Genomic DNA, 24,217 nt, shown 5'->3' with positions numbered 1-24,217 from the left:
TTGGAGGAGCCGAGCCATCAGCCAAGCGCAGCAACTGTGCTGGGCTCCCCGGAGCCGGGCGGCGAGCCGCCTCCCTGGAGAGCCGCCCGCAGGGGCCAGGCTCAGCACCGCGGACAGCTCCGTGCGACCCAGGCGGCAAAGGCGGCGAGGGACGGGCCAGCCCGCCCTCCTTGCCCGCAGCCTGGCACCTGCGGCCAATCGCCGGGGCCAGGGGAGGCGCCTCCGTGGCTGCTCCCCCGATAAAAGCACCTCGCAGCCGGCCACCAGCCAGCCGGGGTCCTCCGTCCTGGCCGCGGGCCCCTGCGCCCAGCCTTGCGCTCGGACCGGCCCCTCCCCCGCAGCGGCCGGACTCACCCCAGGCCCTGCGAGGGACCCGGGGCCGGGGGGCGACCCCGGCTGCAGCCCGTCTAGGCTGCGCCCCCCACCCGCCCGCCCGCGCTCCCTCCCAGAGCCCCGGCGGGCGAGGCCATGTTCCCAGCCCGCGGCGGGGCGGCCTGGCTGGACCGGGGCCCCGCCAACGCGTCCGGCGGGCGCCCGAACACCTCGGCCTGGGAGCGGCCGAGCTTCCGCACCCTGCAGGAGATGGCGGTGCCGGCCCGCGCCGCCCTGGCGCTGCGGATCCTGATCGCCGCCGTCTACCTGGGCGTGTGCGCCCTGGGCGCGGTGGGCAACCTGCTGGTGCTGCTGCTGCTGCGGGGGCGGCCGCGGCGCCCCCGCTCCAGCCTCGACGCCTTCGTGCGCAACCTGGCGGCCACCGACCTGCAGTTCGCGCTGACCCTGCCCTTCTGGGCCGCCGACACGGCGCTGGATTTCAGCTGGCCCTTCGGGGGCCCGCTCTGCACCCTGGTGCTCTCCGCCACCGTGCTCAACATGTACGCCAGCGCCTTCTTCCTCACCGCCCTCAGCGTGGCCCGCTACCGCTCCGTGGCCTCGGCCCTGCGGCGCCCCAGCGGCCGCCTGCGCCCCGGCTCCGTGCGCTGCCTCTGCGCGCTCCTCTGGGCCGCCGCCTGCCTGGCCACCCTGCCCGCCGCCCTCTTCTCCGCCGTGCGCCGCGTGGCCGGCGAGCCGCTCTGCCTGCTGCGCTTCCCCGAGGGCCGGGACTGGCTGGCCCTCTACCACCTGCAGAAGATCCTCCTGGGCTTCGTGCTGCCCCTGGCCACCCTGGGCCTCTGCTACCTGCTGCTGCTGCGCCGCCTGGGCAGCGCCCGGCCCCGGGGCTCCCGGGTCACCCGCGCCGTCACCATCGCTGTGCTGGCCTTCTTCCTCTGCTGGATGCCCAACCAGGCCCTCACCCTCTGGGGCGTGCTGGTGAAGCTGGGCGCCCTGCCCTGGGACAGAGCCTACTACCTGGTGCACGCCTACCTCTTCCCCGTCACCGTGTGCCTGGCGCACGCCAACAGCGGCCTCAACCCCCTGTTGTACTGCCTGCTGCGCCCCGAGTTCCGCCAGCGGCTCCGGGAGCTGTGCTGGGGCCGCGGGAGGATGGGAGCCAGGGCGCGGAGCCTTGGCACCGGGTGACCCTTCCTTCATTCCCCAACACCCTCGGGGGAGCGGCTGCGGCAGCCCCCGGGAAGGCGCATTGGACCCACCTTGGAAGCCAGGCTTCCAGGGCAGCTCCAGGAGACGCGGTGCTGACCTGACGACTCTTGGCATGGACCCAGGCCCCGCGGCGCAGCCCCCGTGCGCTCCCGGGCCCGAGCCCTTCGGCTGCAGGCCAAAGGAGATCCAAAAGTTCCTGCAAACTCCGCCGGCTCGGTGCATTTCCCGCGGGCACCGGCGCAGAGTAAAGAAAGGAAGGGGGGACGTGGTTCGTTCGCTGCGGGCAGAAGGGGATTTACAGTTACAGCTTGCACGGACCTCGGGCAGGCACCGCCCCTGGTACTATCAGAGCCAGGTGTGCAGCATGCGGGTGCTGTCGGTTAGCAATAGGATTGGCGGCGCATTTCCAGGCAACTGCAATGTGCTTCTAGGAGCGCCAGCCGCCCAGGGTGACTGCAAAGGACAAAGCTCCCCTAGAAATGAACTCCCCCGCGCACCATTTCTAGCGAAGAAGGTGGAAAAGGTGCGCGTGAACTGGGCTTTGATAACGTGGGGTGACATCATCATGCGCCACGCATAAAACTGTATTTGTCTCCTCAGCTCCAAAGCCAGGCTGAACAGGTGTGAGCATGGTGAGCTCACTCTTCCCTGGCAAAGAGAGACGCCAATAGGGGATCTCCCCCTTAATCTGGAGGGGTGGCTGGATTTGCTTCAGCGCAGCATGGCACCTTTTCTCTGCTATGGGCACAGTGCGAGCACAGTGGGTACAAAGGCTTCATTGGCATCCCAAATACAAAACGTGTTGTCTTAAATGTGAGTCTTCACATGAATCATTGTAAAGTGCATATTTATTTGTAGGCGTTATTTTGCTCTGTGTGGCAAGCTGAAGTCAGCAACATGACAGCTCAACCTCAGAGCGAGCCGTTTACACTGTATTAGTCCTAGGATTTGTTTGTATTTCATTGGTATTACTGCAGTACTTAGGAGCTCTAGCCATGGATCAGGCACCGTATAAACACCGAACAAGGACAGTCTCTGCCCCAAAGAGCTTCCCGGCTTGGCAAACTGACATCAGCTCCACCAGAATCTTTAATTTTTAGAAGGGTTTTACTTTAAAAGATGACTTATAAACTTTCCCACTGGCCTAAGAAAATGGAGATAATTTTATCACAGAAGGGCAGCAAAGTATGAACTATTTTTAAAGTGGTTCTTTAGGCTTGATGTGTACAAAAACATGAATGACCTGTAAATAGCCAGACCCATGTGCCATTCTTACAAGCTGCTTCTTGTGCTAGTTAATGAAGGCACAACACTAAACTGCTAATAAAAAGCTGCTTTTTAAAATTATCTGCTCCCCAAATTGTTTGTTTTAGATCAACTTGAATGTGTTTATTTTGTATTTGTGGAATCACAGGGCTGAATCCTGCCCTGGCCTGCACAGTGCATCCTGCATCCTGGGTGTTGTTCAGAGCCTGGATTCATAGAATTCAGGGCCAGAAGGGACTACAAGGTCATCCAGTCTGACTTCCTGTATTTCGCAGGCCACCAACCCCACCCAGCACCCGCATGCTAAGCCCAACTATTGAAAGGAGACCAAAGTCTTACAAGCACTGGAGACTAGACTATTATCTGCCAGAGGCCGAGAACTACGAGGCCCTGAGTGGCTGAGGCCCCTGCAGTGACGGAAATAATTCAGTGAGATACACCCTGTTAATCCTGGCAAGTGACCCACACCCACACGCTGCAGAGGAAGGCAAAAAATCCCCAAGGTCATTGCCAGTCTGACCTGGAGGAAAATTCCTTCCTGACCCCACATATGGTGATCAGTTAGACCCTGAGCCTGTGAGCAAGAACCAGCCAGCCATGCACCTGAGAGAGAGAATGCTCTGTGCCAACTCAGAGCCCTGGTCCTCCTCATCCAATGTCCCATCTCCAGCTGTGGCCATCCCTGATGCTTCAGAGGAAGAAGATAAAAACCCCTGCCAGAATACATTGGGGGAGAAAAACACTGGGGCTGAAATTAGGGTGACCAGACATCCCGATAAAATCGGGACCATCCCAATTTTTCGGTGTTTGTCCCGCATCCCAACCGATCTCTGGTCGGGACGCTATTTGTCCCGATATTTCGCTCCGCCGACAGGTTTTTTTGGTTTTTGGGGGTTTTTTGCTCCGCTGGCAGCACTCGGCTTTCAACCCATAATAGATTATTGCCAAATTCTAGAAATCAGCCCCCTGGCTAAGTAAGCAGCTCGTGCAATCAGGCAAATGAGCACCAAAGCCATGGCACAATGCACACTGGGTTGGATTAGGTCCCCAAGGTGAAAGGTTAAGAGGAATGCTCAACTCCAGCATGCATGTATGCTAGGGAAGGGGATGGGGAGGAGGAAAACTCAGCATGTTTTCACAGGGTTTTGGACTTGTGAGTCATCCATAAGCAGACCCCTTGCCAACCTCCCTAACCTGCCCTCTGGCTTGCTGGGTTCCAGTTCCTTAGCGAAGGCTTTTGTAGCGATGGGAGAGGAGCTCTGCAGGGAGGCTCAGCCTGGAGACCAGCATTGCACAGTGCAGATATAGAGAAAAATGGATCCCTTTCCTCTAGAGCTGCTATCTTGGATCTACTGCTGGAACTGATTTTTTTTACTAGGTTCATTAGTCTTTGTATATTTTGACATCACTGGGCTCTCTGGGCAGCAGGAGCAGGTTAGCACTGAATAAGATATCGAGTATCAGGGGATAGCCATGTTAGTCTGTATCCATTGAAACAACAAGGAGTCCGGTGGCACCTTAAAGACTAACAGATTTATTTTGGCATAAGCTTTGCATGCATCTGAAGAAGTGAGGTTTTTACCCACGAAAGCTTATGCCTAAATAAATCTGTTAGTCTTTAAGGTGCCACCAGACTCCTTGTTGTTACTGTATAAGATGGTCCCTCAAAATGGGCTGAATAGCTGACTAAGGGCAAGGGGAAGAGGAAGTTTTCCCAGTGAGATGTTATCTGGCAAAACTGTATGGTATGTACCCAGTCTGCAACCTGCACACTGCTACCACTATTCTGGCCCACACAGCCAGCAACACCTGAATAGTTCATCTCTTAAGGTATTTACATTTTGGCTTCATTTTTTTAATGTTTATTGGAAATATTTAAAATATGAAGCACATCAACATACACCTGTGTAGAAGAGGCTTAATACTAGAGATCATTGGCACAAATTAAAGTCGCCCCAGGATTGCAAATCTGGCAACCTTTAAAAAACAGTGTTTAGGTGAGGGCCGGGCACATACACTCTATACTCACTAACCCATTGGTGTGGACTTCACAGTCACAGAATGTGCCTGTGCTTGTGAATGGTCAAACCAGTCCCCTGGCCCCTACATCTTATTGTCTAACAGTACTGATCTCAAACTGGTGCTGGTTAATACATGAAAAATCTGATCCTAGCTCACCCCATGTTAGAAATCCAAATACTCCTTTTAATCCAATGAATGTAAAAATAATAACAAAAGCAGAAGTGCAGATGTATTTTGGGAGCAAAGGGATACACAGGGTGAACACAAAGTTTGGACCTAATTTGCAATTTCTCATGATTGATTATGAATGCAAGTCTTCAGTTTCTGAGGCACCAGAGGGACTTTTGTGTCTGAAACTGGGAACTCTTCAGCACCTGAAGCCTAGCACTCCTCTGACAGTGTGCTAGGTCAGTGCAGACAGACGAGCATCTGACTCACTCAGAGATGGATCAATTGAAGCTTAGTTTCGTACATCCTGCTGTTCGGAAGGAGTGTTTCAGCGTGGACTGTTTTTAAGAGGAAACCCTCGTCTGTCGTGCTGTGTGAAGCAGGCTGGCGATTATGCCGTCAAGGCTGTGTAACAAACCAGCAGTATTTTGGCCCCGGTGCCCCGGGCATTTTCAATGAGTGACTGTTCCTAGGAGAGCTGAAGACGGGCAGCTCCGGAACAGCGCCATGTGTTGGCAGAGCCTCTGACAGTGCCGACATAGGGTGACCAGATAGAAAGTGTGAAAAATCAGGACAGGGGGTGGGGGGGTAATAGGAGCCTATATAAGAAAAATGCCCAAATATCGTGATTGTCCCTATAAAATCAGGACATCTGGTCACCCTAGTGCTGAGAGATGAGCGGGGCCGTTCTCCGGAACCCACCCCATGGGAATGGCGCTCTCCAGGCCAGGCAGCGCCCGGCAACAGCAGCCCTTGGCCCCCGCCCGGGGAGAGCTCCCGGCCCGGCCCGTCACTGCGCCGCACGGAGGCTTGCAGCCAGCCACGGGAGGGCGCCGGCATTGCAGCCGGAGACGCAGGGCAGCAAAAGGCAACATGTTCCCGTTGTACAAATGCGCGGACCTGGCTTTATGTAACAGCCTAAAGCTCCTGCCCTGCCTTCCCCAAATCCGCCTGGGGCAGTAGCGCAGGATGCAGCTGAGGGAACACAGCCCAGACGGGGACACAGTGTGAATTGGAGAAAAAAGCAAATAGGCTCCACAGCGCCCGGCTAGCTCAGTCGGTAGAGCATGGGACTCTTAATCCCAGGGTCGTGGGTTCGAGCCCCACGTTGGGCGTGAGGTTTTTCTTTTCCTCTCACCGGTGACCCGATTAAATACAACCCCCGCGGGTTCAAGGCCTGGGCTCGGCCTCGGCTCCAGCTCGCGTTGTTAACGGGAACACGGACCGTGCAAGGCAGGCGCTGTTGTGAACACTGGTGCAGCCGGGCGAAGGCCCCCCCCCCGCGCACCGGGCGCACGAGCAGCGGGGGCTGCAAGCCAGGAGCCGGAGCAGTGCCGGACCCATGCGCACCTCCCTGGAGCAGGGCAGGCCAGACAGCCCCGGCCGAGGGCTGGCCCCTGGGGGCCGCTGGCCACAGGATCTCCTGCCCGGGGAGGCGCTGGCTGTGTAATGCCAGCGATGCCCGCCCGTGGCGCGGGGCTCAGCCCGCACCGGACTACAAATCCCAGCATGCCGAGCGCGGCGGCGCGCATGCGTGGGGCTGGCCGTTATAATGCGGCGGAGCTGGCGAGGCCCCGCTGGGAGGGGCGGGGTGGGAGGAGGGAGAGTCACTTATAAATGGCGCCCAAGCAGGACCCCAAGCCCAAATTCCAGGAGGGTGAGTGCGGGCCGGGGCCGCGGCTCCCCGGGGCTGGGCGGGGTGCGGGCCCGGAGATCTGTGTGCAGCGGGAGGCCGGCTGGGCTGTGGGGGGGCCTGGGGGGCGGGTAGGCCCCTGGGGCTGGCGGGGGCAGGGGGAGGCTGCCTGGCTGGGCTGGGGGTGATGGGTGGGCTGTGGGGTGGGGCTGGCTGGGCTGGGGGGTGCAGTGGGGGAGGGGGAGGCTGGCTGGGTTGTGGGTGTAGGGGGAGGCTGGCTGGGGGAGGCTGGGTGGGGTGCGGGGGTAGGCTGGGTGGGGTGGGGGTGCAGTGGGGGAGGCTGGGTGGGGTGGGGGTGCAGTGGGGGAGGCTGGGTGCAGTGGGGGAGCTTGGGGGAGGCTGGGTGGGCTGGGGGTGCAGTGGGGGAGGCTGGGTGGGTTGGCTGGGGGGGGTGTGGCTGGTGGGGATCCTGCAGCCAATCCATGCTGTAGTATTGCACAGAGCTCTGGGTGCGTCTGACCTGGAGAAGGCCCTTTTTAATCTTCTGGCTGCAGTTTATTTTTCTAACGCCGGGGGGGCTAAAAGGAAATGATGGTTCTCTTAAAAAAAACAAAACAAACCCATCAACCAACTGCTGCAGTTGTAGGGGAGGCCACTCTCTCTCTCTCTGCTTTGTACCGCTTGTATGCACTTTGTATCTGAGACTACTGATTTGTGGACTGTGGGGCTGAAATACAGCCTCCAAGGCCAGTTATGACCCATGGAGACAACACATCCTAGCAGGTGATGATGATGAATCTGAGTGGCCTTGCAGCATGGATCAAGGTGGACGGTTTCCTGCTGGAAGCAGTCTCCTCCAGAAGGGTAGTTGCAGTATGTGTACTCCATTTTACAGAGAGCTTGCAGCTCCTTGGCAATCCTTCAACGAGGCCTTTAGCTATGCAGGATTTGGGCTCCATGACGTAATGGTACCTGAGGGCACAGAGGACCTTGAGGATGTTAAAGCTCCCTGGATCAGAGAAAGGGTTAGGAAATGAGTGTTTGGTTTTTTTCATACTTCTCAACACTCTCAGCTCACGTGTGAGACTCTGGACTTTTTCCTTTACTCAAAATATGCTTGATTTTTGTTTTTCTCATAGGTGTGTATCAAAGCACTCCCATGGACATCGGTGGGCATTTAAGCCATTGAAAGATTTTTTTTTTAGTAGGACTGTCAAGATTTTCCCTTCTTGAGGTTGAGAAGTATGTTTACTTTGTTACTTAAAATATCTTTATAAGATAGCCCAATTAGGGATCTTGAATCTTGCCTTATGACATAGTCTTTATAAGTATGGCTTAAGGATATTGTAAAATACCGTATGCTGATTACCGTGACACTGCTATAGCTATGGTGGTTTCTGTTCATAACAGAACCCCTGTTTTTTGAGGCATTTAATGTTTTAGGGCATGTCTACACTACAAAATTAAGTCGACCTAACTTACGTCGGCGTACAGTTGCTGCAGTAATTGCATCGCTTGTGCATATCTACACTTTGCTCTTTCTGTCAGTGGTGCATGTCCTCACCAGGAGCGCTTGTACTGATTGTACTGTCAGTGTGGGGGATTGTGTGATGGCTTCTGAAAGCCAGTAACAGTCAATATAAGCAACACAGGGTCTACACTGACACTGCATTGACTTAACTACATCAACATTGGCTCTGTTCCTCTCATGGAGGTGGAGTTAAGTTGGCGTAGCAGGGCAGTTATGTTGTTGGGAGCGAAATGTTAGTGTAGACACTTATATAGTTAGGTCAACATAGGTCAGCTTATCTCTGTAGCGTAGACCAGGCCTTAATTCTCATCAGGCTGAAACATGACATACACATTTCCATGAAAGATTCAACTTACTCCATAAAATCTGGTTTAAAAATAGGTGGCAGTTTTAGAATAGACAAATGACAACTGTTGGGGTATATTAAGCTTTGTTGGCTTTGGAGATGAATTTTGCACAACACTGAATTCTATCCTTAGAGCTATTGCAAAAGAAACATAACCTGGCCAGTTAATAACAGTAACTTTGGAAAAACCATAATTATACAGGCTCTGTAGTCATTTCTCTAAAACGGGGGTGGCCAAGCTTACTGGTCCTCCGAGCCGCATACAACAATCTTCAGAAGTTTGAGAGACGGGGCATGCCTGCTGGGAGCCAGGGTTTGGGGCTTCAGCCCCACTCCTACTGAAGCCCCAAGCCCTGGCAGGTGTGCCCTGCAGGTCTGAAGCCCCAAGACCCCGCCTTCCCACTGGACAGAAGCCCCTACCCCACTGCAAGACAGCCCTGGGCAGCGAGGCTCAGGTTACAGGACTCCTGCCCAGGGCTGAAATCCTTGGGGTTTGGCTTTGGCCTCCCGTGGGGCTTGGGTGGACTCAGGCTTCGGTCCCCCTCCTGGGGTCGTGTAGTAGTTTTTGTTGTCAGAAGGGGGTCACGGTGCAATGAAGTTTGAGAACCGCTGCTCTAGTTTATCTGTAGACGGAATCCTGGTGGGGATGGTGAGAGGGGAGAGTTCTCTTTAGCTTTTTAGAATGGATTCACTAGGATTTAAGAAAATGAAATATTTTATTGATATTTAAATGTGTAATCTGAAAGACTGGTAGGTTTTTTAAATGCACAGATCAAGGTGTATTTGTATAGGAAAGAGAAGTATCGTAAGTCCCGATGTTGTGAATTTCTAGTGTAGTGTATATAATATGCCACATTTTTATTTTAGCTTTAGAAAAGCTGACACCAAGTGATCTTTAAGAATTTCCCCTGGATTTAGCAGTATTTATTTACCACTTTTTAAAAAGCAGATTTATCTTGCAAAGTTGTCTTTTGCATTGTATCTTGTCCATTCTGGATCCTGATCCAGCAAGTGGCATTTTATTGAAACCTCGTTGAAGTCAATGGAAAGACTTCACTTGGAGTTGGATCAGGTTGTTAATGTATATATTAGAATCCCATGGACTACATGAGACCTTCCACATGTGAAATTAATGCAGCATTAAGCATTTAAGCCCCAATCCTGCAAGGTGTGTGGGGTTTTTTTGTTTTGGCTTATCTGGAGCCCAATGGAAGCCAAGATTGTGCCATGTGGGCAGAACTTGCAGGCTCTGGACAGCAGCATGGACTGACCAGCTCTAGCTTGGAAACTAGGAGCAGCGTTACTAAGCAACAAAACCACTTGGCATAGTTTGGCATCCAAGAATGTTGACAAAGCATGCCTGGTTCTCTCTTGAGAGCCATTTTGCGCCCCCCCCCCAAAAGGCTCCATTCAAAAATGTCTGATTTTTTGTTTTGTTTTTGTTTTTAGGAGAGCTGAATAAATAAAGGAGGTGTCTCACTGTAGTGCGCCTTGTTGTGTCTATATACTCAAAAATAACAGGAGTACTTGTGGCACCTTAGAGACTAACAAATTTATTAGAGCATTCTTTTGGTATGATGTCCATCTGCTTGCATTTGGAAAGGAAGATGATGTCTGTCTGTATCTGTACGAGTTTTTTCAGACAGACAGACAGACATCATCTTCCTTTCCAAATGCAAGCAGATGGACATCATACCAAAAATGCTCTAATAAATTTGTTAGTCTCTAAGGTGCCACAAGTACTCCTGTTATTTTTGCGGATACAGACTAACACGGCTGCTACTCTGAAACCTGTCTATATACTGTAGAGATATGATTTGGAGTTATTTTGATCTAAGCTAGTGTTGGGGAAGGCTATGGTAAATTTCTTTCTAATGTGTGTTCTTTGAGTGTGACCTGTGGTTGTGGGGGAGGAGGTTTGTCAAACTTTCTGATTTCTCAGTACTGGGTGTCTTGCAGAAATAGTGCTACAGAATGTTCTTGGTCTGTATTTATGTAAAGAGCCTAACTCCTCTTAAACATAGGCAAAATGTTCATTTTTAAGAACAAGTAAACGAGGCTTGTTTTCCAGCAGTGTTAAACAGTGCAAAATAGAGGTGAAATAGTGTAGTTATTTTTAAATAGCTATTCTACATGCTGAGTAACTGGTTTTAAGATTAAATATTTATAATGGAAAACACATTTTAATAAAAATACACAAGAGACTTTTAAGTGGGTACTTCCTCTGTGCAAAATATTTTTTAAGCTGGTGTCTGGTGTCAAACCAGTCTTGGCAAGCCACTTTCATACAGATTTTTTTTTTTTCTTAACATAACTCTGTACAGAAACTGTTTTATCTTGAATTTGCTTTCTTGTAAGTGTATCTTTTTTCTGACCCACTGTGGGCATGAAATCCCGCTGATTAGCATTTACAGTGAACTCTCCAAATCTCTCTTATCCTACTGCTGTATTGAATCTGGTAATAAAGTATTAATTGGAAAAGCGGTTTAGTAAATTGATCATTAAATATTTGGTGCAGTTAAAGGATTATTAAAACCAGCTTACTCTGTAGGCATAAAGGAATGGCAAACAAAGCTAGAAATGGCCTTCTTGCAAAAGGAAGGGAATGTAGGGTACTCAATAGTGGACTGTAACCCAGTAAGTTATTGATACGGCTTAATTATTTTGGTATGCAGAACCGGTCACCAGTGTAAAGGGTGTGACCTTTATTATAAGGGAGTACTGTACAGGAGGAAACATCTGCCCTCTGAGAGCTTATGTGAGATAAATTAGACTTCCACTTTATAAACAACTGCATAATATGGATCTTATAGCAGCTGAAATCCTGATTGTCAAACAATCTGTTCAAAAGTGAAACAGCCTCTTCCCCCTGCAATGCCCTCATTCAGCTGTACTTTTTTTTTTTTTGCTCCTTTGGGGAGGGGAAGAACCTGATGTCATTATATCTGGTTTTCTTTAGTTTGTTTTTGCAATAGAAATGTCAGGTCCTGAGTTTCCTCCAGGAAAAGGAAAACTCTTTTATTTAAATATTAGGCGTCTATTGCACCATAATTTTAAAATGAGACGTAGGTTGGCTGGCTTGATAAGAGAGCATCATGTTCCCTTTCTCAAAACAAAATGAAACCGAGCCCTCTAAAAGAATCTAAGTCTGTTGCAACAAGACTGACCTCTTTCTGCTGTGCTATTTACCGCTTGTACATTCAGGTTGAAATTCAGTCCACTCATGTAAAGCCAGAGTATTAGCGCTCTATCCAGTTAGAATGCAGAGAGGCTAGACAGGTAGAATCCAGCCCAGAACCAGGGTATAGGGCTGCTGTGCCACTCCCTCAAAGCTGTTGCCCCAGGCTATGGGCTGGAATAGAGAGAGGGTTCTGTGCCATTTGCATCCATTCTGTATCTGCATCAACAGATGTCTGGGGCAGCCCAGCCCATACAGCGTCGCCTTCAGTGCCAGCCTGTGCAGAGGTTGTGCAGAAGTCCTTCTTGCAGAGCACAGGGGATATGCAGGCACCCCCTGCTCAGCAGGCAACCCCTTTGCACATCCCCAATGTGGGGCTTAAATGGTGCGGAGAGCCTTGAGCTAACCCTCCACTCATCTTCTATTTTATAAGCAGGTGCTTTTTGAAGTGATTGCTTTCTAGTTTGACAGTGTGTAGGTAATATGCTGCCCCTGGGCAGTCTCCTAGCACAGCACTCTTAGTGGCGTTTGGTTTCCTGTGTTCTTTTGTAAAATGCATGTATTCGTATGCAGTATTGTTTGTCAATATGACTAATCAGATGGCTATTTGCAAACTTTTCCAGGTGAACGAGTGCTGTGTTTTCATGGACCTCTCCTTTATGAAGCAAAGGTATGTCTGGGTTCTCATTTTTGCAGATGACAGCAAAAAATAACGTTTACATAATGAACACAAGAATTGAATGGATTAAAGTAGCCTATTGGCTAAGTACTAGATTGGATTGAGTCAAGAATTCAAGCGAAACTGAGGAGAGAACCGATGAAAAGAAAATACTATCAAATTACTTTGCTTTTTGTAAGAAACCTGCAGTTTTACAAACTGTGAAGCACATACATTTGTTGCATATTGATATTTAGATTAAAAACTTGGAAGATAAAGGTGTAATGGTAGTAAGTGGGAATTTGAAGCAGTATGACTGACCCTGTCAGTGGACCTAGGCATGTGTGTAAAAACATGAAAAGATTTCACCAAATGTGAAATGGAATATACATCATGTAGACTCCTACTAGAATTCTGCTATTTCTAAATATGCTCTCGGATTCTAAGGAGTGTGTGTATGTATTAATATATTACAAAATAACAAATTGAAAATTGGTTTGGCTTCCAGTTTGGCCTCCCGTTCATCATGAATATCATCTCTTAATACTTGTATCTATCAGTTGTTAGATACAACACTGAATTGTCTTAGGTCACTGAAGCCCCCTCTGTACACTTACCATGTTTCTAGTAAGATCGATTTCTAAGAGAAATTTTCTAGGCTCTAAGGTTGCTTGTAAATCTGTGTAGGTGGGGTCAAAATGATACCTAATTGCTCCAAGGGAGAATGAATAAAAAAGCTCTGTCTTGTACTAGGACAAAATGAGGTGTGGTGGGAGAGGTTTAAAAGGATATTCTAAGGCAGAGCAGGACTACAACATGGTTTACGCAGTGAGATTACTCATATTCCAAATGTTTTCTACCCTTTTTTTTTATGGGTGGATGTGGGTGAGGAGCCAATTCTCCTCAATACGTACCAGATCTACAGAAGTAGTCAAAACCCAGTTTATACTACTGCTGTTGAATTAAATCATAGTGTGACTTATGTTCATACTACTCCTATTTTTAAAATGTGTTATGTGGTTGTTAGAGAACAGTGCTGATCCTGCTAAAGATGGGGCTAGAGAAAGGGAGGCTTGTCATTGTCATTCTGTCTTATGTATTCCGTTCAGATAGGTTCAGGATTTGGTTTACAGAGACCTCAGCCTGCTTAGTACCATGACGCAAACACCATTACAAATCCTTTTAATCTTTTATTGAAGATACAGAAAAAGAAGGAACAATAATTAAAGCATTTGAATTATAAAGCCTTAAATAAGGCTTTCATTTGAACATCCCTTGCTCCTTTTCCCTTTAGAAAGAAAAATGCTCTTGTTTGACAGTCCTAGATGGAGTTAAAGATGCTAATAACTGTCCTTTTGGGGGGGAAAGAGAAGACGTTAGTTGAGATGGTGGTTGTTTAAAGTCTGATTCTGCTTCCTAGAAGACGAGAAGAACACACAAGAGAGGAGAGATAGAAAATGCAGTTTCTGTCTCTGGTGCCTGATGTCACTTGCAACCTCACTGTTGGCAAAACAGGCAGAATATGTGGTTTTATCAGCCACTCTTGAGACCTGGCAGATTTTTACCATTATGGGCTGGTTAGGGCTGCATTTACTGTCTTTTCGGTCACAGGCTCACAGTAATGATGCAAAAGATGCAGTCTTTGCTGGCTAACCAGACTCTTATTGAACAGAAGTTAAAAGAAGAGGGATAGGAAAGAGAAGGAATAAGGTAGGGAAAGAAGAACACGGGGTGGGGTGGAGGAAGAGACGAAGTCTGACACATTAGATGGTGGTTGAGATTCACCTGGAGCCAGTGGAGGTGGCAATGTCACCTGGATCCCTCTCTTGGCCTGGGCTGGTCAGGATGCCATCAAGATGCTAAATGCCCAACAATGTCACAGTGGATTCCAGGGTCCCAGGAGCCTGTGGGAGTAGCAGCCATGATGGTGATGCTCGCTCCTTCCCTTCTTTCAGTCAGCAGTTGTTGCACTCGTCCTCAAATTATCCCCAAAACTCTGGATTTTTTTAAGGGCCCCAAAGATAGTGATGGGTGGAATAACTCCTCCCTTTGTTATTTTGTCCCCCAACAGGCCTAATTTCAGACACCAATTTTAGGTTCCACGCTTCTCTTGTTTACCAGTCATGAGCTTAACACAGTCCTGGAGTTAGATCAGGAGGCTGCTTTGATTGGACTAATTCAGTCTGTCTTCCTTTTGCACCTTTTCCCATCGACATTTATCGTTCTATGTGACTGGAACACTTTGTAAACATTTATCCACTTTCCCACAGTTGAGCTCACAATTAAGGTGAATTTCTAAGCCCAGTTATTACAGCAGGTTCAACTGTTTGCAATGCCATGGTAGCTTAGCGCTAGTGTGGCATGGCTTTACAGACTCTTTCTGTTGACCTTAATGAGAGTTGAGGCGCCTATCACTCTGTGGGAGGCATTAGCACATCACGAGATTGTGTCCTAATGCTGATGCATGACTATTATGCTAATTTGAGCTTCATTAGGAATGCAGAGGCTAAATAAAATCCATGTTTATCAGACAAGACAAAATTGGAACTGAGACCAATTTTATTTCTCAACAGTCTGAGGGGTGGCTATAGATGCTAGATTAAATTTAAAACAAACTTGATTGACAGTGTCCTCATAAAAATCGGAATGAGAATGTGTTAATCTCAGGAACTAAGCATTAGGCTTTGATACTAAAAGAACATGTACGTGTTTCATATGCAAGTCTGAGTTTGCTACATTTATTAATTTTTTTAAACCATTTGGTTTGTGTCTTCACCTGATGCCATTGTGTGCAGTGTCATCTGACTATTTAAAAGTTCTGTCCCTGATCTGTTTGATACTGGCTAGAACTCTGTTTTCCTCTTGAACCAAGAAGGAGTTGTAGGCATATTGGTTGGGGGATTTTGTAGAAGTTTTCTTGAGATATTTAGTTTACGCTTAGACCTACCAGGAAACCGATGCTTTAATTTAATAGTTTTTTAGTATCCGTAAAGGCTAATTGGAAAAAATTACTATAGGGAGGACTTGATTGGAATGGAATAGGTAAAGGGAGACTGTTTAAAAATGTCCCAAATTTTCTTTATGCCATCTAGAAGTGATCGTTGTAATGTAGTAAACATTTTCAAGAGTACCTCTCTATCAATGAGACTTTAGTTTGTTGTTTAGAGTGTATCTCCTACAGCTAAGACACTAAATCTTTATTTCTTTAAATATTGGGCTGACAAAGACTAACATGCAATGGATGCAAAATTTAAAGCAGTAAGTTTATTCTAATAATCTGTTGCATTGTATTTAGTCTGTTTCTTCCCTTCTCCTGGCACTCGAAGATGGGCTCATTTTGAGTGTGTGCACTTAGGTCCAGATTGCTTCCTGTGGCTGAGTTCTTCCTGACACAGCAGAGGGGAGGTGATGGCAGGGAAAATCATTATGGCTTCTTAATTATGAGGGCCAGTCTCTGCTGCCACCAGTCCAGACTCCTCTGTCAGTTGGAGCAGCTTGTAGGCTGTTCCATCTTATGCCACTGTTGTGTGATCTCTTGTGCATCACACACGCACAGCGTGTGATCAGCGTAGCTCTTCTCTCCCATGCTGCACAATATATCCCCTATGCAGGGGTGAGGTGGATGGTGCAAGAACTGTCTGCCAGAGTAATTCCTGCTGCCCACTTACAGCCAGTGTCTGACCCCTTTGTGCTCCCTGAGTGGCACAAAGAAGTTGCATCTTAAGTGAGAATTTAGTCTGTAGCCTATGGTATGTAGTATCCTTGATTTCTTCTCCTCCCCCGCCCCCCGGTTTCTTTAGTCTACTATTTTATCCTTCTATGCTCTTCCATCTCCCTATATAAGACAGCTGGGAGTGTAGAAGGAATGATTTTTCTCCATAATTGAGACTAATGCAGCCTGTTTCCATAAAAGGAGTAGTTGGTAAGGAGAATACTGCAGTCCACAAAATTTGCCCTTCTGATTGACTTGAATCTCGCTTGCCTTTTTCATTCTAATCTGTGTTCTTCACTTAAATGGTTTGTAAACTTCTCTTGGGGATGAATGATTGTTTTTAAATCAGCAGGCCTGGATAACTTGCACTCAAGAGTCCTAAAAGAATTGGCTGAGGAGATCTCTGGCCCACTGATTATAATTTTTAATAAATCTTGGAATACCAGGGGAATTCTAGAAGAGTGTTAATGTTGTGCCAATATTAAAAAAGAGCAAGCTGGCAGACCTGGGTAACTATGGGCTGGTTAGCCTGACATCAATCCTGGGCAAAATGGGGTTCAATTAATACAGCATTTAAGGCTAGGAATATAATGCCTGTCAATGAGGTTTCATGGAAAACAGTCTTGTTAAAGGCAACAGAGTCTTGTGGCACCTTTAAGACTAACATGTATTGGAGCATAAGCTTTTGTGGGTGAATACCCACTTCGTCAGACGCATGTACCCCTTCTTAAAGGTGCCACAAGACTCTCTGTTGCTTTTTACGGATCCAGACTAACACGGGTACCCCTCTGATACTTGAGTCTTGTTAAACAAACCTGATTTCATTCTTTGAGAAGATCACAGGTTTGGTTGATAAAGATAACTGTGCAGATGTAATATATGTTGCCTTTGTAAGGCATTTGGCTTAGTACCACACAACACTTCAATTAAAAAAAAATTAAGAACTATACAATACCAATAGAGCACATGTAAAATGCATTAACGACTGGTTAAATGACCTCTCTCAAAGTAGTTGTCAATGGGGAATCATCAAATGGAGGTGTTTTAAAGGGGTTCTGCAGGGACTGATACTAGGTCCAACGCTGTTTAATATTTTTTTCATCAATGATCTGGAAGTAAATATAAAATCACTGCTGATAAAATCTGTGGATGAGACAATCTACTGTGAGGTAGGGGTGTGATTCTCCTGGTTGTGCGCGCACATGCTCGCTAGCCCTCCTTGAGCTAGCAGGAGTATAAATAGCAGTGTAGCCAGAGTCGCCTGGGCAGCAGCAGAGGCATGACTTAGCTGTGCCAACTACAAACCTGCCTGAAACTCCGGGGTAGGTACTCAGCACAGCTCGCTGGGTCACTGCTGCCCATACACTGCTAGTAATACTCTCGCTAGGTCCATCAGCGCTGGGGCGAGTATGTGTGGGTGACCAGGAGAATCGCTCTGTGTGGATGTAGCTAAAGATTGGTGGAGCGGTAAATGATGAAGACAGGGCAGTCATACCGAGTGTTCAGGATCTCTTGGTAACCTGGACCCATTCAAACCAAATGTGTGTTTAACATAAACATGACCCTGCATTTGGCTAGGAGCAAGGATTGCAGGCCATACCCAGCAAATGGGGGAACTGTATCCTGGAAAGCAGTGTCTTTGAAAACAATTTAGGGATCATAGTGGCCAAGCAATTCAACACACTAACCTAGTGTGATACTATGACACAGGGATAATGAGGTATTTGGAGTGTGGAGTAGGGAGGTGATTTTTATCTCTGTATACTCTATTGTTGAGACCAATATTAGAATAGGTCTAATGTCAACATTATTAAATGATGTTGCAAAATTGGAGAGAGGGAATAGAAAAGAACCACCAAAGTGATTTGAGAATATCCCTTGCAGTGAGAGAAAGGGCTGGTCTACACTGGGGGGGATCGATCTAAGATACGCAACTTCAGCTACGAGAATAACGTCGACTTCAGCTACGCATCTTAGATCGACTTACCTCCCGTCCTCACGGCGCGGGATCGATGGCCGCGGCTCCCCCGTCGACTTCGCTTCCGCCTCTCACCCTGGTGGAGTTCCGTAGTCGACGGGAAGGCGTTCAGGGATCGATTGCTACTCGCCAATCCGGCGGGTAGTGAAGATGTACCCTTAAAGAGCTCAATCTGTTTAGCTTATCAAAAAGAAGATTGAGAGCACTTGATTAGTGCATCAGTACCTTCATGGGGAGGAAACACTGGACTCTAACTTAGCTACAGTGTGTAACAATAACAGTTTATCTTCACCTTGATCAGATATTCAGGACTTTGAATGTTTCTCTTAGGTTTCCTTAGTTTAGCATAAGGATAACAAAGTTTAGCTTATTCTCACTTCAGAAATTCTTCAGCCTGAAAAGCACCTACTGCAAACAATTACTGCTGAATGTAGAGCTTGCTATGTGGCTGCAGAAATCCAAAATATTATTTCCTTAACTTTTGAGAAGTCCTGTCCTGTAATTAACTGAGATAGGGGTATGCATGCGAACAATGATACTGAGGACTTGTCTTCACTACTGGGGTAAGTCGACCTAAGTTACATTACTCCAGCTACGTGAATAATATAGCGGGAATCGATGTCGCTTAGGTCAACTTACCGCGGTGTTTTCACTGCACTGCGTCGACAGGAGACACTCTCTAGTCGACTTCCCTTACTCTTCTTGGGGAACTGGAGTATCGGAGTCGACCTGAGAGCACTCTGCTGTAGCTTTAGTGGGTCTTCACTAGACCTGCTTAATAGACACCCGCTGCATCTATTGCAGCAGTGTGGTAGTGAAGACAAGCCTTGAGTCATTCACTATGTAAACCTGGCTTCTGGTTAGCTTTCCAGAGAGTACTGAAGAGATTAAAGTGACCTGCTCCTTGTGTCTTCTGGTCAGCAGCATGTTGTCTCTTGCTCTCCTCCTGATGGAAGTTATTAAGCCCTTCAAAAAACGTATGGGTAGTTGAGTGTCAGTTAGTTCTGCTTATATAGCCCTTCTGATACACGAAAAATATTTAACTGAAATACAAAGCCACTAATAATGTATTTTGCTGGACAATTTCTATTCTGTAGTGACGTTGCTGCCAAATACTTCAGTGGCTTGCACAGAAATCTTTGTATTTAGACTGAAAGCTTTTAGTCAGACTTCCAGAGATTTTTTTGAAATCTTATTGCTAACCCAACTTTCTTCTTTATTTCAGTGTGTAAAGGTTGCCATAAAGGACAAACAAGTGAAATACTTTATACATTACAGTGGTTGGAATAAAAAGTAAGTAGTAAGTCTCTGAAAACAAGACTTAATTTTCCTTTATTGATTGCCCAAGCTGGTGTTAGCTTAATGGACTGACACTCCCAAGCATAAGTCAATTGAAGATGTTTCATTAGCTCAGAAATTAACTTGAGTTTAAGTCAGTTTATTGCAGCGAAGCCTAACCATTTAAAGCCTGGCATAACACAAAGCTAATGTTGCTCAAATAATTGTTTAGTTTTAAAGGCACATTTCCTTTGGTGCATCAGTTGGATAGTCAAACTTGCTCGAAGTGCTAGTAGATTAACTAGATTGCCTTATCGCAGCAGTCCAGTGCACCGCCTACCCATTTTAAGAACTGTTTCCATGATTTCTAGGTTTGAAGATATAGGATACAACTTTTTGTTGTATATTGGGATATGGGACAACCCCTGCTTGTTGAACAGTGGAGCAATATTTTCTCCAGTCAAAGACTCCATCTGTTCTATTTATGTAACCAAATACTACAAGTGGTGGAAAAGGGAATAGGATTAGTGGCGGGGGGAGGGGAGGGAGGCTGCTCTCAGAATAGATGAGATGGTGTGTGCCCTAAGTTGGTACAGGAGAGACTGAAAGCCTCACCTATTCTATCTGCCTGTTGGGTAGCAACATGCTTGACTTCGGGGGTAAAGGAAGGTTGTACTAAAGCTGTACAATGTTTTCCTTTTGTAAAAATGAGATTTTAGAATTTTCTCTTCTCTCAAGAATTAAAACTTCTCTTTCATGTCTCCAAAGATTAGAAAGTCTGTGTGAGCATTTTGCTTTTGGAATTGCAAGTATATTTCTTGTGAGGTTTTTTGGGTGATCAACAAGGATTGAGAACAGCATCATTGATAAGTTTTGATTACAACTTGTTCCTATTCTTGGTCACCAACTTTCTGTAAACAATCCTGATGCAGCATCCACGTGGTGCTTGTGGGTTGCGATGTGTTTTTATTTTCAAAAGGGGGATACTACTAGACTGCCCTCAGTTTTATTGCTCAGTTCAACTGTATTCTACAGTCTAACACTGAGTGTAGGAGCCGTAAATACTTGTTTTTCCTTAGCAGCTCACGGAATACGAAAAGCTGCAAATTCTAAGTCTCCTTCAGAGACAGCAGTTTTCAAAGAGTCATTTTGGTTCATGTGAACATTGCTGCCATATACTCTGAGAGAGGCACGGTGGGGGACACAAGGCGTAATTGTTTGCTTTTGTTGGCATGTAGTGAGGTCCAAGTTAAACTTCATGTTTTGGTATCTAGGATCTTCAAAAAATGCTTCCCCCAAAGCAGTGAACAGCCAAAGGAGTGTGTCTTCATGTAAACGCCTGTGTAACAAGTTGGAATTTGAACGGTTGTGCCTGCTGCTAAATTCATGCTGACTCTTAAGGATCAGTTAAAATCCATTCTTTTCTATTTAATAGGTAGTGGTGGGTGTCATTGGCTGTGTCAAATGACTTTTTCTTGTCTTTCTCCACTTGCACTAACTGTTTGCCTTTGATTATTTTCTTGCTTTTCCAAGCTTCCAATTATCTACATTAAAAGTGGCATTGCTGCAACATCTAGACAACTGGGACTGTATGGCTTTTTAATTTATGACTTTATAATTAAGCTATGGTTCTCTATAATTCATGAGTTTTAAACTGCTTGGCTTCCAGTGTTTTTTACAAGCCTTAGTAGTAAGTCGTTTTCACGTCATATATAGTATAATACATTCTCACACAGTTGTACAGTTTTCTTCTATTGAGTGTTTCTGGCAACAACATAAGCTTTGGGAGCAAAGATCAAGTGGCTTACATACTTCACCAAGGCCTCATCCTAAATATATAGCCTCTAATATATGTACAGTTGGATGTATTTTATTTTTGTTTTCTGTAATACTTGCACACTAAACTTACCTTTAAGAATCTTGAAGACTTATGGTGAACTTGTTTTTACCATATTGGCATTCTAAGCTTGACAACTTTTGCAATGAGATCATTACTTCACCATGAAATGCAAGGTGGAGAAACTCTAATTTACAAAGCTCTGTATTTTACATACAAATTTATATAAATAAACATACAACTTGATATATTTTGGAAAATGTGTACATAATTTCACATGGCCATTTTTAATGTGCCTTTAATTTAAAATATTCGTCAAATTTCTGAAAGATTATCTGCTCTTTGTCAAAGTGGAATTGGCTTGCTTACAATGGCAATTTCTCCAACATACGTTTATATTAAATCATTTACTTCAGATTTCTCAAATGTTCATGCCATCTTGGTTTCCTTTACAGAGAGAAATCAGAGCTCTTCCTTTTACAGTAAGATCTTATTGCTGAATTTGTTCACCTATAAAATATGTTGGAAAAGATACAGTAAATTTATCTTGCTGCATAAATTAATTATGGCTGCAGATTTCCCATGTTATAGTAAGTGTAGCCCTTTTAAAAAAAAATTAGACTTTTTAAAAAAAAAATTAAAGAAATTTTAAGATTTGGAGTCTGTTTCACAATTGGCAATCTCTGCAGGAAAGACTGAACATTTCACTTTGTCTTAGAGAAATGGTTAGAGCTTCAATCAGTGGCAATGCATTTTATCTGGTAACTTACACTTTCAATTGTGCCAGTTCATGACTTACCACAGAAGCAAAAATTCAGTCTCAAATGCTGTGAAGTCTTTGATTATTGGGAACAGAATCTAATTATGTAGTGTTTTTGAATGGTGATTTAATTTTTCAGCTGGGATGAATGGGTTCCAGAAAGCAGAGTGCTCAAATACGTGGACACGAATCTGCAGAAACAGAAAGAACTTCAAAAGGCCAATCAGTAAGTATTTTGTGATAGACTGATTTGACTTATCATGATTTCCTTTTTACAGAGCTTCAGCCCAAGAAATAAATCTCCAGGGGAGTAGGTGGGTTTTTTAGATTTCAAGGAATGTGCTAGTCATATTGTCCTCTTTCCCGGTTTGTTTTGTTTTGTGCCTGTCTTCTTCAGACTTCTAACATGGACCTGTCCTTATCTTCATAGTCTTTTAGCCAAATGGATCGCTACTCCTTGACTTCCTGATACTTCAGATTTTGATTAAAAGCTATGTGAATTTTAAGTTGCAAGGAAAAGGGTAAAATAGGTTTAAATGAAGGAGATTGCTTGTGGTATTTCAGAACTACATTCTGAAAATAAAACAGATATATGTAATTGAGTTGATGGCATATGTTGTGTGATAGTCACCTAAAATATCTTGTAAAATGGTAATGCCCTCTTATCAAAGACTAATTTTTTTTATAAGATGGGGTCTAAATGTATTCATCCATATGAATGCTTTTTTGTATTGGTCTGGAAAAAAGCGACATCTTGGAATACAAATATTTCTAGTAGGCACCTTTCTGAAGCAGCTCCTGTGTATTTCTTTCTCACAATTATGAATATTGGGAGGAGGGGGGGAGGGAAGAGTTGGGTGTCCATGTGTAGGTAAAAATGAATGGTCAGCACTATAATGAAGTTCAATCTTGTCAGTAGTTGGATTCCCCCCCCCTCCCCCCTCTGTCATGAAGGGTCTTCCTCTGTCTGTTTTCTTTAAACCCATTCACTACAAATTCTCTAAATTTTTGTACGGACTGTTACCTTTTAGAAAAGAGAATAGCTTCTCTTACAGTAAAATCTTGTTGCTGAATTTGTTTTTAAAGGGAACAATATGCAGAGGGCAAGATGAGAGGTGCTGCTCCAGGCAAGAAGACATCTGGTCTGCAACAGAAAAATGTTGAAGTGTAAGAAGCCTTTTTAAAATCTATCTTTGCTTGTCAGTCATTACACTTAAATTTTAAGCAGCACTCTTTTTTGTGCGGTTCCAGAGGTTAAATTTAAAGTGCAAAATCTTCATTTAAAATTCAAAGAAACGTCAGTTTATAAACATGGAGTGTTTCTGTTGTGACAAAAAATACTTGTCTATCCAGCAAAACGTTCTCTCAGTGCACTGTTCACTAATGCAGGATCCACATGTTGCTGAAAGTAAATGACTGGATGCACTTGTTTTTAAATTCTGCTCCAGTCTTTACATACCATTCCTCTTAAATTACTGAACAGAAGTTACAAGGGCACATCATATCTCACGAGGTAGATCTTAGTGAAACTGCTAATTCCCCATGAAATGGCAGAATCAACCCTGGTCACACAAACAGTAATAAAGAATCTTTGAAGACAGGGATGTAGCTCAAAAGAATAAATTGCATATTTCCTTCATGGTGTGTATTTATTAAAGCACAGTTTAGGATGCAAATGAAGTTTTGTGATATTCTGCCATTCACGAAACACTAGCTTCTTTACTACAGGTTGCATTTTGTTCTTTTTTTAACTATTCTATTTTTTTGGACAAAAATAATGCTAAGTACGTGTGTGGGTCTTAAAACAAAAATGGCTTTGCATGTTAAAATTGTAAGCTTAAGACACCCAGACCCAAGCTCAAGTGTTCGTTAGAAAACAAATGTATTTTCACTAGTAATCAACAGATCTTCAGTTCCATCCATAGGGTTTTAATGACTAGGATTGTGGCCTTATCTAGACACAGTTACATCCAGTCACTTAATGTTCGAGTGAATCGGCAACATTCGCTCCAGACACATATCCACAATGTACCATTTAATATTTTATTTCAGAAGGTAGTGGATTTGATTAATTTTTGAAGGTATTCATTGCTAATGTGATACTTTGAGCTCCTAGCTTGATTTGCTTTTTGGTCTTTGTCAAGAGAGAGCTGGCTAAGTTTTGACACCATTTTCTAAAAATAAAGGCATTTGATGGCAGTTTCAGATCTCTCTTTTAGGTCCTGTATCATTCTTTTGATGATGATTATGGATATTTTTTAGCATTATGAAATATGTATCTCTGTTTTGGATCTTTTATTTTGACGTCAAA

At 45.6% G+C, this 24,217-nt stretch overlaps 2 protein-coding genes and 1 non-coding gene across 4 annotated transcripts in view; all 3 read left to right on the top strand.

Annotated features, from left to right (window-relative positions):
* The first annotated feature begins 468 nt into the window (after positions 1-468).
* On the top strand, positions 469-1,518 carry LOC135885040 (relaxin-3 receptor 1-like). The gene has a single exon (XM_065412681.1). It carries the CDS (start codon positions 469-471, stop codon positions 1,516-1,518), a length of 1,050 nt encoding a protein of 349 aa, XP_065268753.1.
* Positions 1,519-6,037: 4,519 nt separating this feature from the next.
* TRNAK-CUU (transfer RNA lysine (anticodon CUU)) lies at positions 6,038-6,110 on the top strand. The gene has a single exon. It is a non-coding gene; the product is annotated as a tRNA-Lys (tRNA).
* A 464-nt stretch (positions 6,111-6,574) lies between these two features.
* Positions 6,575-24,217, top strand: part of MORF4L1 (mortality factor 4 like 1) — a 38,091-nt gene continuing 20,448 nt past the window's right edge. Inside the window, exons 1-6 of one of the 2 annotated variants that reach the window (XM_065411918.1) lie at positions 6,575-6,652; positions 12,307-12,353; positions 19,257-19,324; positions 21,602-21,628; positions 22,046-22,132; positions 22,993-23,073. In XM_065411918.1, coding sequence (XP_065267990.1) covers positions 6,613-6,652; positions 12,307-12,353; positions 19,257-19,324; positions 21,602-21,628; positions 22,046-22,132; positions 22,993-23,073 — 350 coding nt within the window. In that variant the 5' untranslated portion in view covers positions 6,575-6,612. The remainder of the gene's footprint in view (positions 6,653-12,306; positions 12,354-19,256; positions 19,325-21,601; positions 21,629-22,045; positions 22,133-22,992; positions 23,074-24,217) is intronic. The other variant, XM_065411919.1, reaches the window with a different exon arrangement.

This window comes from Emys orbicularis, chromosome 10 (genome assembly GCF_028017835.1).
Source record: "Emys orbicularis isolate rEmyOrb1 chromosome 10, rEmyOrb1.hap1, whole genome shotgun sequence".
NCBI lineage: Eukaryota > Metazoa > Chordata > Testudines > Emydidae > Emys > Emys orbicularis.
Note: the sequence above shows the minus strand (reverse complement) of the source record. Positions and strands in the feature narration are given on the sequence as shown.

Excerpts from the sequence above, each read along its gene's own strand:
- LOC135885040 (XM_065412681.1), top strand. The coding sequence starts at position 469 with ATGTTCCCAGCCCGCGGCGGGGCGGCCTGGCTGGACCGGGGCCCCGCC.